Source organism: Crassostrea angulata, chromosome 7 (genome assembly GCF_025612915.1).
Source record: "Crassostrea angulata isolate pt1a10 chromosome 7, ASM2561291v2, whole genome shotgun sequence".
In the NCBI taxonomy this organism is placed as follows: domain Eukaryota; kingdom Metazoa; phylum Mollusca; class Bivalvia; order Ostreida; family Ostreidae; genus Magallana; species Magallana angulata.
The window spans coordinates 13,943,366-13,958,411 of record NC_069117.1 but is presented as its reverse complement, the minus strand read 5'-3'; the positions used below and the strand labels follow the sequence as shown (position 1 = coordinate 13,958,411).

Here is a 15,046-nt window from a genome sequence, read left to right as displayed (position 1 = left end):
CGAGAAAACACTTTTCAGTTCGACATTTCAACATCAATTTAAAAAAGGCAGCAAGATTGGAATTCTTAAGAGGGATCGATGGTTGTTGCCATTTTTAGACTTATTTAATCTCATTGAAAAGAAGAGTTCGGTATAAAGATATAGGGAAATATTCAAAATCTTAAAGTTATGAATAGCTTATGACAATAAAATTCAAGTTTAAAAAATTCAGGCAGATCTGATGGTTCATTTGCTGACCATTTAGTCTTTTGATGTTATGTGTGTGTTTTTTTATCGTAATTTTAAACCCCTCTTTCCCAGTTCTTGTGTTGGCTGAATTACTAGAAAAGTATCATTTATCGTTACTAACGAACGGCAGTAAATTGGGCGTTTTAACACAAAATATTAAATTTGTACGACAAAGTAATGTGAAAATGTATAGGGAGGAAAATCACTATTATGCACAAAGTAGTTAATGGAATGGTGTTGGACCTCTAATGGCTAAAACCCAGATCGAGATCATCCGCCATTGATTTCATTACTACCACATCGTAGAGTTGATGGCAATACTAATGATGTTTTTCGCTAAAAACTCCTCAAAGATTGGGAACAGAAGAAATCAGTGGCAACTTCTTTTAACTACTTTTATTGACATCAAAATCGAAAATTATAGTTCAAAGAATTTGTAACTTGAAAGAAAATTCAGCCGATGTTTCTAATTCAGCTAATAAAACCATCTCATGAATATACAAATTGTACTGTATTCGTAAAAGTCTGAATCATAGGACAGTTATTGTTAAAATCAGGAAGACATCTCTTCCTAAATTAAAAGCGTCATCTCCAAATGAAAAGAAGTGTTTTAACGTCAAATATCTAATGATTATGGTATGAATTATCAAAATGATATGATTGTCTACATGAAATAGCAATACGTTCATGATGAAGACCACGTAGATTCAGTCCAATGCCTTTAATAATAAAATAGAAAAAAGAAAACAAGGAATTTGTGTCAGAACTAAAAATAAACTTAAGGCATTTTTTGTCTTTTTTCTGTTTCAACCAAAATGAGACTGCTTACTCTAAAATAATTATATATTTGATCATTTACAGTCTAGCATCTGCACCCGAATTCTTCCGAAAATATAAGGAAGTTTGCGGTTTTTTCCCTGCTTTTACATGCAATTTTAAAAAGCTAATCAAGCATACCATGATAACAGTAACGAAATTCTATTTACTATAATTACTTAGATCAAATTGATTGTTAGCATACTATAATGTCTACATTTATGACTATATTATAAACTACAGTAACGTACTTTAAGTAAGCAACACGACCCGCTCTCCTCGATTATGACAGACAACGATCGACAACTCTGGAGTCTAGAGACCATATGAGCTGATGGATCTTCTAAATACTCACCAGGCTGAGCCGATTATGCCAACTATAAACTGCAAGCCTTCGCTTTATTAATCTAAACATACATATAACATAATTCTATGCCACCCCCCCCCCCCCTCCCATTTTATCCCAAAAACTTTTTACTTCGTAATATTTGCTGATAATGTGCTATAATTGGGATGAAACAAATTTCATGCATGTGAAACTTAAGTAGTCATGCATAAGTTTATTACCTATACGAGTTTAATTTCTTAACTATGGCTTGGTATTTTTGCTAGAACTTTGAAATAAAATAATATAGAAAAATCTTAAGAAGATACATTTCAATAAGGTCTACAATTTTTAAGAAGATGGGTAGAAAAGGCGTGTAAAATGCCAGTATAAGGACGGATAAGATACTGTCAAATTAAAATATTAACAAAGCTGATAAATATTTTTTTAAAAATCGTTTAAAACAATGTATATTTAATATCATATCAATTTGTAACTATAGTCTGTCCCAAGATATTTTTGCCGCATATTTTCTTAAATTATTCAATATTTATAAATACCTCTTGGTTCAGACGATGTTCATTCAATAGTATGAAAAAATCCCAAGATTTCCCCTTTGAAACGCCCCCTCTAGCTTGTCGGGTATCAGTACACGGCTAAAAATAAAAAGTCTACGAGGTTTTTCCATTGCCAAGGAGATGAAGACGCCCGGATGATAACGTTGAAAAATTGCGCGAGGGATCCCGAGTATTTCCGAATGGAGAAAAGATGTCAACATTCCCCATTATAAATCTCCGTAGGAAATCTGTTTTCGTTCCTGTGAATTTTTACGAGGGAAAAATGATAATGTTTGAATGAAGTTATCTTGGAAATTTTCCCTTTCATCGATTTTAATTGCACTTCAGTCACAGGTATGTGTATTTTTATTAAAAATCGTTCAAATATGCAGCAAAAATAACTTGGGACAGACTATAATAAATGTGTTCAATACTAGTAAGTAAGTAAATCATTTATTATAGTGACATGTGTATCTTTTACAATTGAATCGTATACAATTACACAAATCAAACATTTTGGACCTACGTGTATAAGTCACTGTTTACACAAATAACTTTTAATGCATGCGCGAAAATTTACTTTGTCTTACTTTACTTTACTTTGCTTTACTTTAATTTACTTTGTCTTAATGCAGAAAATATAAAATTTTCAATTTGTCTTGGAAAATTACAAATAAGAGTTTGAAATAGTTGTCATGAGATAGATATGAATTATTTGGAAAACTAATACTTTGATAAAGTTCGCTTCTGAGATTGTTATATAGAGTACCTTTTAGAAGAAAGTGGAACTTGTAATATGTTGATTTAAACCTTCAAATAAACAAATTGAAAAAAAAATTATATTTTACAACTAAACCAAATGGGCATTCGCGCTATCTTGCCCCCCCCCCCCCCATTTTCTTTAGGTAATGAAATTCAATGTACTTAGACTTCTATTTCAATTGACGTCTTAAAATAGATTAAGATTCATATACACCAAAGTTGCACCTGTTGATGTTTAGTTCCACAACCATCATAATAGATATCTACATGCCTTACAACAATAATGATAGATATCGAACTGTGTTATAACAATCAGGATAGATATCTACAAGTGTTACAACAATCAGGATAGATATCTACATGTGTTACAACAATTAGGATAGATATCTACATGTGTTATAACAACCCTGATAGATGTCGACCTGTGTTACAACAATCAGTGCCAATGATCCGATGCTCTTCTAATTCAATCCAAACGGCTGTCAATCAAACACATCACAATTATCTTGTGTTCTTTCCAGTGACATTCCATTGAGTTCACTCACATGGGAAAAGAGAAATGAGGCTAATCGATGGTAAGAAATTGGCTAAGTGGTGTAATTATCTAATGAAAGAAATCAGTCAGGAGCAATGTCAAGGCTGCTGGATCCAAGACTTATCTCATGCAATGCACAATCACTGCCTCGTATTCATTATTCCTTTTTTGGCCTTTCTGACAGAGTTTGGAAAACAAGAGGGTTCTTCCCGATTGAATGGCCAAAGAATTTGTGATTAGAGTGCCGAGGTCCGAGGATTTCTGTACCGTTAGTGCTGCATGAAGCAGTGCAAGAACGGTAACTGTTTCTGCATTAAACCAATACAGTCCTCATTTTGCCACTCAGATACTCTGATATGCATGAATGCAGCATGAAACGATCAACAATTCCAGGTTTTCTTGCACTTTAGATGTTAATACTACTTGATCACTTATATCAACTGATACAAAAGCCTTGATAAAAAAACCAGGTAGAATCTTAAGGCGATATAAGCTATATTGATTAAAACAAATGTCAATGTGAAGTAAAGAAGCACAAAGAACTAGTATCTTTTATAAACGCATAAATCAGAGAGGGAAAGAAAATAAACTTTTAAGTACGAAATCACGATGACCAACGTATTACATGGACATTTTTTATATACTGTCAGATAAGGCATGTTGGAACCACCGTAACATCGCATGTCTCAGAGTGTGTTCGCAGGTTAAGGTACATACACCTGTGTCTGGAAGCTCCACGGTGCAGGAGTTACTGAACTCTTGGATATGGTCACAATTTAAAAAAAATTTCCGTCGTACAAAGAGCAAATATAAGACCAACATTACTGTTAAATTACAGATGATGGTCCAATAAAGGGGATGCACGACTGTTGTACTGGAAACAAATATTGAGCGGTCGCTACCCGAGGGAAATTAGGCCGTTATGATCTTTGTACTTCTAAGAACAAGCAACGAAAGAAGCAAGTGAAGAGAATTCTGAGGTTAATGTTGCCATCACGGGATTTCAAAACTATCAAATCGCAGAACAATTATTGTTCTATAGGTGCACGCTCAATTCTAACCATATCACATTATCACTGGGTTTTTTAGCCAAACTGTTTACTGACGACATCGACATTGGGAAATACTGGATGTCTTTTTTAAACCCAATGGAAGAACATGTACTCATTGGTGAATTAAGTAGGGGGGGGGGGGGGGGTTTAGAGTAGCAATATCATTTAGGTTTTCGTGTGATGATAGTCAGTTTTTGTACGCTGTCAGTTCATTGTGCTATAACGTTTGACTGATGGTACATGAATAATTCAGTAGTAACTGTATCCGTATCTTTCCTTGTATAGGTGCTACATGTAAACTACAAAGTCCAGCAGACGCAATGGGTATACGTTAAACGTTAACATACCGCCGAATTACTCACCAACTAGTGCAATTATTCTTTACAAATGAAGCGTTGCAACTTTTATCTTATCTTGTCTTAGTGTAATACATTTTCTGTAAAAACTTTAACGTTTTCTTCGAATTCATCACCCAAAATAAAATTTAAATAAAAATATATGAATAATAAAATCAGTAGTAGCATAGCAGAACCACAAATGATAGTAAAACAAGAGGCCCATGGGGCCACATCGCTCACCTGAGCAACAATGGGCGTTCAAAAGATAGTGTGCCATATGGCCCTCGGTAGAATAACAAAAAAAAAAAAATATTGTACAGTATTCGAATTTTACACTTATTTTTGCATACACTTAATCTTTGACATTGTACCTTTATGAAATACTGTTTTTACACAGAGTAAGAAAATCCTACGCAAGATATAGAACTAAATATTTGGTAGGGGTACACTGTTATATAACTTCTAATTCCCTGTATGTTCGTTCTGCCCCCCTCCCCCACTTAATAAAGCGATCAAAATATATGAGAGCATATAGGTACATTTTCTTCCCCAACTACTTACTACATGTAGTTATTGTATTTTTTTTTAAAATATAATAGTTATTGTATTTTATAAAAAAAAATCCTACATGTATATATGTGAAGAAGAAAATTGCACCTCAATGCGCTCAATTTCTCAAATTAAAAATATTCAACAATTTAATTTGTCTTCTCCATAATAATTAAATGACTGTTGTTTACCTCGCGTAAACTCGTGACTTTTATAACTTTACTCACACTTGATTGATGAATACATTGGAATGAAAAATGTTGTCACGTGACATGTTAAAGAGCTATAAAAATCAGTGTTACCGTATTGACAGGCACATCACTCTAATTTACTATGGCCCACCCATTATTTTCATTTTTATTCAAAAATAACAAATGGCTACAAACCAGGATAATTGTTCTGCTGTAATATTTTCTTAGGAATAGCGATAATTCTTTTATCCCCGCAACAGAAATGAGTCAGAACTATGGAAACTGTTTTAACGATGTCGTTTTTATTTACTCACATTTCACATTATTCATTGTATAAAGAGGGGGCCCCAGAGAGTAGTTATATACAGCACATGATTCTTTAATTTTTTGTGTATAAGTATTTAACATACTCTAATTCATATAGAATTTCTAATGATGAACCAAAATTTCAGCGTCAATCGTAGAATTATAAGCAAGATGAGCTCAAAATTTTGCTAGGTTTGAGTCATATTTTGTTCACATGAGTTTATTACATTCAGCTTAAGATTTTTAACTTGGTATTTCCTATTCGGCATTTAAAATGGAAAAAATGAATGGCCTCAGATCTGTGTACAAACATAGAATTGTGAGCAAATCTCTGTATCTTGCTTATAATTCGAAGCTTAACACTCAAATATGATAAGTAAATAGAAATTGTAAACAATTAAACACAAGAAACATGCACTATAACAGATAAAGAACACAATTTATTTTTCAAAATGAATCATATACATGTATATACCTACATATTTCCGTCAGCGATATCAAACTCTATTTAAACTGCATCTCAACAAAACATATTGCATTATTCTACCATTACGCAAAAGATGATACCGAATTACCGATAGCCTGAATGAATTGCATTTTAGTTCTTTCTAAATACATCAGATGTTGCTTAATTTGCGCAGGTAAACAGTAAACTGTTTGATTTACCGAAGTCTCTGTTTGATTTGATACGTAAAAATCAGGAAATACAAGCGACAGTTCCCAGGTTAACGCAAAGCATAAATGAAAACGAAACGAAAATCACAACAAGCTAACACCACCGTCATATGTGAAAACTGTCAACACATTGAAATATTTAGCCTCAATTTACTTCACAAAATCGGCACCAATGTATTTTGCATGTTTCAAAGATTCTCTTCGTACACGAACTGTTGCACAACAAACAAATTCATCATTTTCAGATCGACCCGTTTATCATATAGTGTCATGGCTGCTTTAAACAAAGAACCTCGTTTTAGAATTATGGAATACGAGTCTTGGTAAAATGGGTAAGCAAATCCGGGCCGGGGCAAAATAAAAGCCGGGGCAGATCGGCAATCGTCAATTCCAATTACTCATTATTTTGCAGCAATATTTACAGCGAATACAAATATACTGGTCAGTAAATATCTTGAAATTTTAATGAGATTGGCAGATTGATAACTGTCAGTCTTTTGTTTTGCCCTGGCCCGGTCATGCCTACCCATTTTACCAAGACTCATGGATGCTATAAATTGCTTGAAACACGCCTTTTCTTTCTTATTATTTTCGTAATAACTCTGATTTGAAACAGAATTAGCCCATAATTTTTGCAATTTATATTTTCCTTCCCATAAGGATTATTCATGCTAAATTACGTTGAATTTGCCTCTGTAGTTCTTGAGAAGAAGATTTTTTAAAATGCACCCCCCCCCTTTTTCTTTTCTTTTTTTTTTTTTTTTTTTTTACAGTTTTGAGGTTTTCTCCGCTTTCAATGAAATTTTTTCTTTCATTTCTGCAATTTATATTCATCTTTCCATAAGAATGCTTTGAGCCAAATTTGGTTGAATTTGGTTAAGTGGTTTTAGAGAAGAAGTTCAAAATGTGAAAAGTTTACAGACGGACAGACGGACGACGGACAAAAGGTGATCAGAATAGCTCACTTGAGCTTTCAGCTCAGGTGAGCTAAAACATACAAAATTATAAAAAAAAATTCTACCAGTGTACCACTTTGCGGAATCTTAATTAGTATACTATGTAGCAATGGTATAGAAGCAGTGTCAAATGGCTCCCATTAAATTCGATACACACAAGAAAACGGTCAACTCTGTCAATAAAATAAAACACTGGACCAAAGGGGACTGGGAGTTGGGGGCAATGGGACCACTTGCACCATACAACAATAAAATTCGTCATTGAGCGTCCCAGAATAACAATCAAGAGAGTATCGTGATATTCAATAATTAACATCCACCAACCTAATTTTAAGCTCGTACACGCACTCTTTCCAGCCCTGTTTTCTGAGTATGTTTCGATTTTTTTGAGAGGGATTTGATATCAAATTTGACCCAATAATCCAATTAATGGAAGAATGCAATAAATCAATATAGAATGAAATTGGCATAAAAAAGCGACCGTTTACAAATTGAGATCAGCGTAGTGTTTTATATCATTGACATGAAAAAAGAAGCCACAAAAATGTCTTCCTTAATTATGATTTTCTTGCAATTCTTAAGATTGTGCTGACTATAACCACATAAGTCTAACATATCATATGCTGCATGTAAATGTTTATATGCAGCATATGCGATGCTGTATACGCATTTATACCAGTGATATTCCTCCGTAGAGTATTTATCGGTTGGTAGGCTACTTTAGTTTCCTATGAAAATCAGTCTTCTTTTGACCAACTGTTTACTGACAGACGGGAACAGTACTTTAGATTAGCTAGCTTTATTACAGGTTGGCGAATATGCATGGCATACAGTTTTCCCTGACATCAAACATTAATAAGTTGCACATGTACTTGTATACTGCATCATAGTACATACAAATTAGTGTTATAAGGGGCCGCTGTCAATAACCGTATTATTGTAAGACACGAGAACGACCAAAACAAGCTTAAAATTAATATTCTACTGTTTAAAACTCACAGCCAAAACAAGAACAGTTAGTAGAACTTATCTAGTTTGTATCTAGTTTGTGGCACACGTTTTCAAGAAAAGGACCGGTAACTCTGAAAAGGTTCATACTTTACGACCAGTCACGTCTCTACATGCATCTAGCAGTATATTACATTTTCATCCGTGTGTCAAATCAGAAAATTTTTTTTTCAGAGAGATCTTCTTAGGACCAATCCTGACAGGAAGATGCCCAATCCGTGGGATCTGTCAGTTCTGATATAAAACTGACAGCACGAGAGGGAAATTTTACGATAGAATGATCCATGCTTGAAACATGATGCAACGAAAATAAATGGGCACGATCGTAATCAATGGTAACTTCACTCCCGATGGAAGAGATTTGAAACACCATCATAAATTTCATTTAGGATTGAAGAGAAATCACTATAAGATACTGATGTTTTAGAGTCACTGCAAACAGCACGTTATTGCAATATGTATTTCAAATTTTGTTTGAGAGGCATAAAAGCATTTATATGCTTAGTTTGCTCGAATAAAACTAATATACATTTTTTATTCTCTAAGATTTCAAATTAACAAAATACATCCTTATACAGTGAAAAAAAAACACCTTTTTTTGTACCTTAACCTAAAAGTTTTCATCTCCCCTTCACATCATAATTGCAATATCCACATATACACATGTATTTGCAAAATCGGAATTCAAAAACAAATCAATTTTGAGAAAAGATCCTTAATGAGCTTCCTAAGGAAAATGTTATGGTACCTCTAAAGTTTAAGAAAGTTCAACATTTACTTGTTACCGTGTTCCGTATAAATACTATAGCTCAACAAATAGTCAATTAAAACCATTTGATTCAAATAAAAAGGTTAGAAATAATAGCAACTTCTTCATGGTTTAGATCTTTTTTATCACCGGAAATCCACCCAAGGAACCTCTTAATCTATGGATCCAGGTTTTGCATTGTACTATTACAATGATGAATTTTATTAGTGTAAGCTTTCGCTTCGAAAATCTAAAGACGAGGCCCTTGGAGGCAATATCTTTACCAGAGACTCTGATGATGGAAGATGTGTAAGTTTATACATCACCTGAATTCATACCTTCTTGATTATAAAAACTTCTGTTGCTGAGAATTGTTATAACTTAGAGTGTAGGTGTGGGGCAGTACAAACAGTAATGTACACATCTAACAGGCAGTGCACACTGCTGTACTCGCGATCACATACACTGCATGGTCTTTTTTTTTTTGCTTGCCTGAATAATCCAAAGGATAAAAACTAATATAGTATTACACATCAGATACTATCTCACATAAAAAGATCGAACTGATGAAAACACCAGATTAAAAGTTTTGAACAAAAAACCGTTTTAAAATTACATAGGACGTAACGGGTTGAATTGATGTAGTACTGCAGTCACTATTTCATTTGGTATCATTGATTTTACGTGTACTTGTGTCATCTTTGGCAGTTATCAAATGATATAGTTTTTCACGTCAATATAGTAAATAGACACGGATCAATAAGGAATATCGATCCAATTTTACCATAAATGATAAACTATAAACCTTTCAAAGACTGTACATGTAATTAATAACGAATGATTTTCAGGGGGTGGAATGGAATGCTATATACTGCATAAATTTCTTTTCATGCAGATAATCATTTAAAGAGCACAATTTTATTTGCCGTTTACGCAATATCATATCAAACAAAACATTTTCTAAGATGAAAGATTTCAAAGCAAATGTGTACTTGTTTGAAAACAATGCAGCTAATTACAATACAAAACAAAGGTACTCTTTCTATCTAGAACAGTTGATTAATCTTTTATACATTGAGTCATTTGCATATTTTAGTGGCTTATTGGCTTCGGGTGATATGGTTAATTAATATAATATGATTTGCCTCGTCTAGAGAGTCAGTGTTTTCCCATGGTGGGGCTTTTTTATCTTTTGAATGCCAAACGATGTAAAGGACAGACAACAAGAAGCCAGGCGAGGGGTAAAAGCTCTTTTGGCAAAATGTCTTTGGAGAGCATACTGAAAGCAACTGGTAAAAATAAAGCTACACAAGTCGTTAGCCCTGAATTAATTAAAGGCCTTATAACCATTTCTTCTCCTTGTATCTTGTATGGCTTAGAAGTAACGTTACGTCTTTAGTTATCTCAACTAATGATGCATTACAAGAAATGTTTAAATTAAAGCTTTTTGTTTCGCTTAACATCATGATATTTACATTTACATGGAACAGTTACATGCGATATGAGTGATGATTATCATAACTGAAACTTTAATTATCATGCATTGACCGTTTGTAAAATACATGTATATATGTATGTAATTAACTACTGTAACATTCATCATACTTATGAATGGAGATTACAAGCAAGCAACGAAGTATCTCACAGTATTGGAGGATGGTTTTCGTTATGAATTCCTCGGTGGTTGTACTGACCAGCGTGCCTGTATAAGTGACGTAAAAACAAGAAATGCCTACCTCCAAATCTACACTGGTGGCCCGCTCGGCTCTGGCCGAAGAAACAGCTCCAGCCGTGGATATAGTCATGGTTTTGCCGCTCTAAGTTAAACCTAGGAGCTACCAAATTCTGGGTCTTGCTTCCTTAAAGGAAGAAATTTTATAGTTTTCCTTGTAGACTTTTCCAAAAATTAAACCAAACCCGACAAATTTAAAAAGATCCAAGTCAGTTTGGAGCACAAAAATTCTTCCAAATTAAACAAGGCCTCTCACATTGTGCAATTCACTTGTGATTAGAAATTCCAGGACTTGCTTCGTGTCCAACAATAACTTAGGTACACCTGCGGTGCATTCTTCCCTTTGTTTACAAAAATTTCAAAAGTCAATCAAGGAAGCGAATAAAATTGCAGGAGTTTTGTATAAGTACCAGCAGGTGACAATACAAACACTCTCGCCAATACTAATGATTTTTTTCTCTCTCAATAAAGACTCGTTACAAGTATTTCCATTGATACAGTGCTTGGGTATACAGCTGTAATGCTGACACAGACGGTTATATTAATTGTTTGTCCCGTTCAATCGCTTTTTACTGTCCCTTTCTATGCAAATTTGGAGTTAATCAGAGTAACTAGCCAATGGACTTATAGTCCGCTCTACCAATCTTTTTCTCTTGGGTCCCCTAATGCTTTATCCAAGCTTTACAGAGATGTATACATCGGCTTGATGCGAGTGTCGTAAAATCTTTACGGGTAGTATGCTCCTAGATCCAATCATAAATCCACATTCACACGTATAATCTCCTCACTTATTAACCACAATTCTTTTATAAAATCCGTTTTAAGAAGTAAGTTAAACCCGAAATGTGCAAGATGTTGATCACAACGATTTCAGCATCGCATATTCATCGTTTCTCGTCGAACAGGTGATTGTGTCTACTGGGTTTCACTGATAGGAATAGTATAAACAGTAAGGATATATAGAGATGTCGTTAATTAGTGTGCCCTATGATAACCCATTTCGAATACATCTAAGTACTGACTAACTAGGTCCAGCTGCACCGTTTCGTACTTTCCTATGGCGTGATTCTTGCCATGAACAGAGGTGGAATATATATACACATTAATTAATGAAATTGATAATGATAAAAGACAAAAACATTTCGCCAGGAGTGAGCGTATTTTCATTCATGTTGCATGGACTTTTGTTGAAATATTTATTATTCATCGCATAACACCATTACATGCCTCGGATAACAACCATCTATACTGTATTTCTATGAAGCATAGTTACGTTCGCAGTGTAAAGACTTTGAATGCAAATATCAAGGTTTTATTTATTAACGAAATGTAAATTCGAGGTTCTGTAAGCTAAAAACAATAGGTTCAACGAACCAGCCAAAGCTTCAACGATATGCAATAGTTCTCTGTGTTATTGGACAAATTGTAGAATCCTTCTTGCTCAAGAGAGCATGAACCCTTAGTTTTGCAAAGACTTCAGAAAGACCGATATTTCATTTAACATATCAGGGCGGCCTCTAGTGAATTCGAAGGTATCGATTTCAGCAGGGGTCTCCAATTAAATTTCGGTTTTATTAGCGGTTGTCTATGAATACATATATAATGCATTCCTTTACCATTGTAGAATATTTACTGATTGGCACATTGTTCTTACAATATGTATAGACTCTGATACATAGAGTGATATACATGTATTCAAGGCGAGGTAAAATCAATGCTGCTTCACACCGTTAAATGATCGTAGCTGGAGGTGTGTCAAAAAGCTATGCTACAGAGAGTCGTTACTCTATCGCCTCTGTTTTAGATACTGAACAATCGAAAAATCAATTGTACTTAATTGTTAAATCTATACAATATCACAATGTGTCAAAAAAAATAAATAAATTAAATGGAAATTCACTAAGTGGTTAATTACACAGTTTAAAGCAGTACTTAATATTGGAACTGAAAAGTTTATTATTACCAATGAGGAAACATTTATTAGATATATTCTATTAATCAGGTTACTGCTTTATAATCTAAGTAATAAGATTAGTTGAACTATTTCATTACCCACGTCAACAGAACATTGTTGTTCTGCAATGATCGAAGCCGTTTTAAATTAAAACCTATATATCAAAGCAAAAACTAGTATGTCATTGTTTATATTCAATCTTTCTTGAGATTGTTGATATAAAGAAATTAAAAGTATACTCTATTCCGTATCGTCACACAGATGGGAGATATCTAAAATATAATAATTATAACAAATATATTAAAATTTTACTTTTGTTTGTTTTAAAGTTTAAATCAAAAGATTATTTAAGAGTGTATATTTCATGATCAATGCACTCTAAAATATTTAACATAAAATGTTTCAAACATTTAAATTCTTCCACAGGAACCTTTGCATTTTTTAAATAACGGTATAAAACCGTTACACCAGTATTATAAACAACATCCTACCAGGAACCAGTTGTCTCTTATCAGCTTTTAATTTTTATTGTTTTTTTAGGATTGAAACAGTGAACTACTTTTAGAATCAGACTCCGTGGGTGATAACCCACCTCTTACAACGAATAGTAACTGTTGTTTCGACAAGGTAGTAAGAAATCATCATACTGTCCTGCAGACATAAAACTAGATGCATCAAAATGAATGTAATAGGATATATAAACGTTTCTCCGACGCCGCGTTATCGTCATCCTCTCTAAGGCGCTTAACTGATGGCGACATGTACAAAAAATCTAACCGGCAACGTAGCCAATCAGACTCGTACCCCTGCGGGCTGTTACTGATACATATTAAGTAACACGTCGTATGAGCTAATATGATTATCAACTGACCTTGGACCAGGCTAACGACCTACCCTCAGATTAGGAACAATCTGGGTGCCAAGAATAAGTTGCATCGCGAAGCTTTTCCACAGCACATGAATTTGATCATATAGTTATATGTCCTTGACCTTTATCAAATCATTCTTGCACGTCTATAGGGTATAAACATGTATATACGTAACACTGTGCAGCAAAATATATTTTTATGAATCTGATGTACAAAATTTTATTGAAACGTTTGTGTGAAATTCACGTCTTTTTTCTTTCATAAAATCACATAATGCACAATTTGTTTTGAATTTTTTATTTCTTTTAAGAATATTTTAAATTCTAAAAAACTTTTTTTAAAAAATAAATTGACCTTCATGCTATGTCTTTTTTGGAAACGCAATGTCAAGTTTAGTACTAGACACAAACGCGTTGTACAGACAGATAAACAGACGGACAAAGCTGATACTTCGACACAATCAAAAAACGATTTGGGTATGATTTTCATATCGGAGCTTGCTTAGCATTGTGTTTGTAGACTTGCTGACTTCGAGTAAGCAAACTGTAATTGTAATACTGAGTTCAATTTCAGAGTGTAAAGTACTCGTCCATAGAAAGAAAGAGAACCAGTCTTCAATATACTGATTATATACAAGTTGCTGCTCTGTCTGATTAGGAACTTTAAGTAAGTCAACAAATAGATTAATTCTGTTGACGGGAAAATGTCAGACGTCGATTGGGAATAATACAGTTTGACGGTAATACCATATATATAACTGTACAGGGGTCCCTGTAGTATAATTGCCGGTGCTACCAGGATTTACAGAATAATACAGTTTTTTTTGTACTTTTAGCGCCCGTCTGGGACAACAAAGTAGTTCATTCTCATTGGTTTGTCAATAAATTAAATTTGGGATATTTTTTCGTTCTTACCATCGTTATTGTCACTTTCTGATACTCTGTCATAGTTGTTAGATGGACTTATATTAGTCACTTGTTTGGCGCATACGACGACTCTATAACTAGGGACATTTATCTAAGGACATTCATTGCGACTCAACAAGAAAATCTGGAAAGATCAAAACTAAAAACGGAGTGAAACATGCCAAAAGGGTAGAAGTGACCTTGACCTTCATAGTTTCAAGGACGTGCAACTATTACAACTAAAGCTGATAAAGAGTAAAATCCTATACATATAATATGTTTGCTTCTGTAAATAATTGGTTTTAACTGATTTTTGGATTGATTTTTAGATAAAAGTCCCAACGTCCCGTAACATGGTGATTGTTGTTTATAAAGAGGAGAGTTCATCAATGTATAATACTAAATCTACAGCTACATGTACTTTGTCGGCTGTTTCTGAAGGTAAAGGAATCATCAACTTTCTGCCCTTAATGACAACAACTTTAGTATCTACACACATTGATTATTTTTTCTTCCGGTGTACTATGAAAACCTATCGTA

General features: G+C 33.8%; 1 protein-coding gene across 9 annotated transcripts in view; it reads right to left on the bottom strand.

The window, feature by feature from the left end:
• LOC128156409 (dipeptidyl aminopeptidase-like protein 6) overlaps positions 1–15,046 on the bottom strand; it is a 113,859-nt gene that overhangs the window by 66,637 nt on the left and 32,176 nt on the right. Inside the window, exon 1 of one of the 9 annotated variants that reach the window (XM_052818540.1) lies at positions 10,783–11,260. The exons of 7 other annotated variants lie outside the window; for them this stretch is intronic. In XM_052818540.1, coding sequence (XP_052674500.1) covers positions 10,783–10,851 — 69 coding nt within the window. In that variant the 5' untranslated portion in view covers positions 10,852–11,260. Of the gene's footprint in view, positions 1–10,782; positions 11,261–15,046 lie in introns of those variants that run through there. One more of the 9 variants, XM_052818546.1, reaches the window with a different exon arrangement.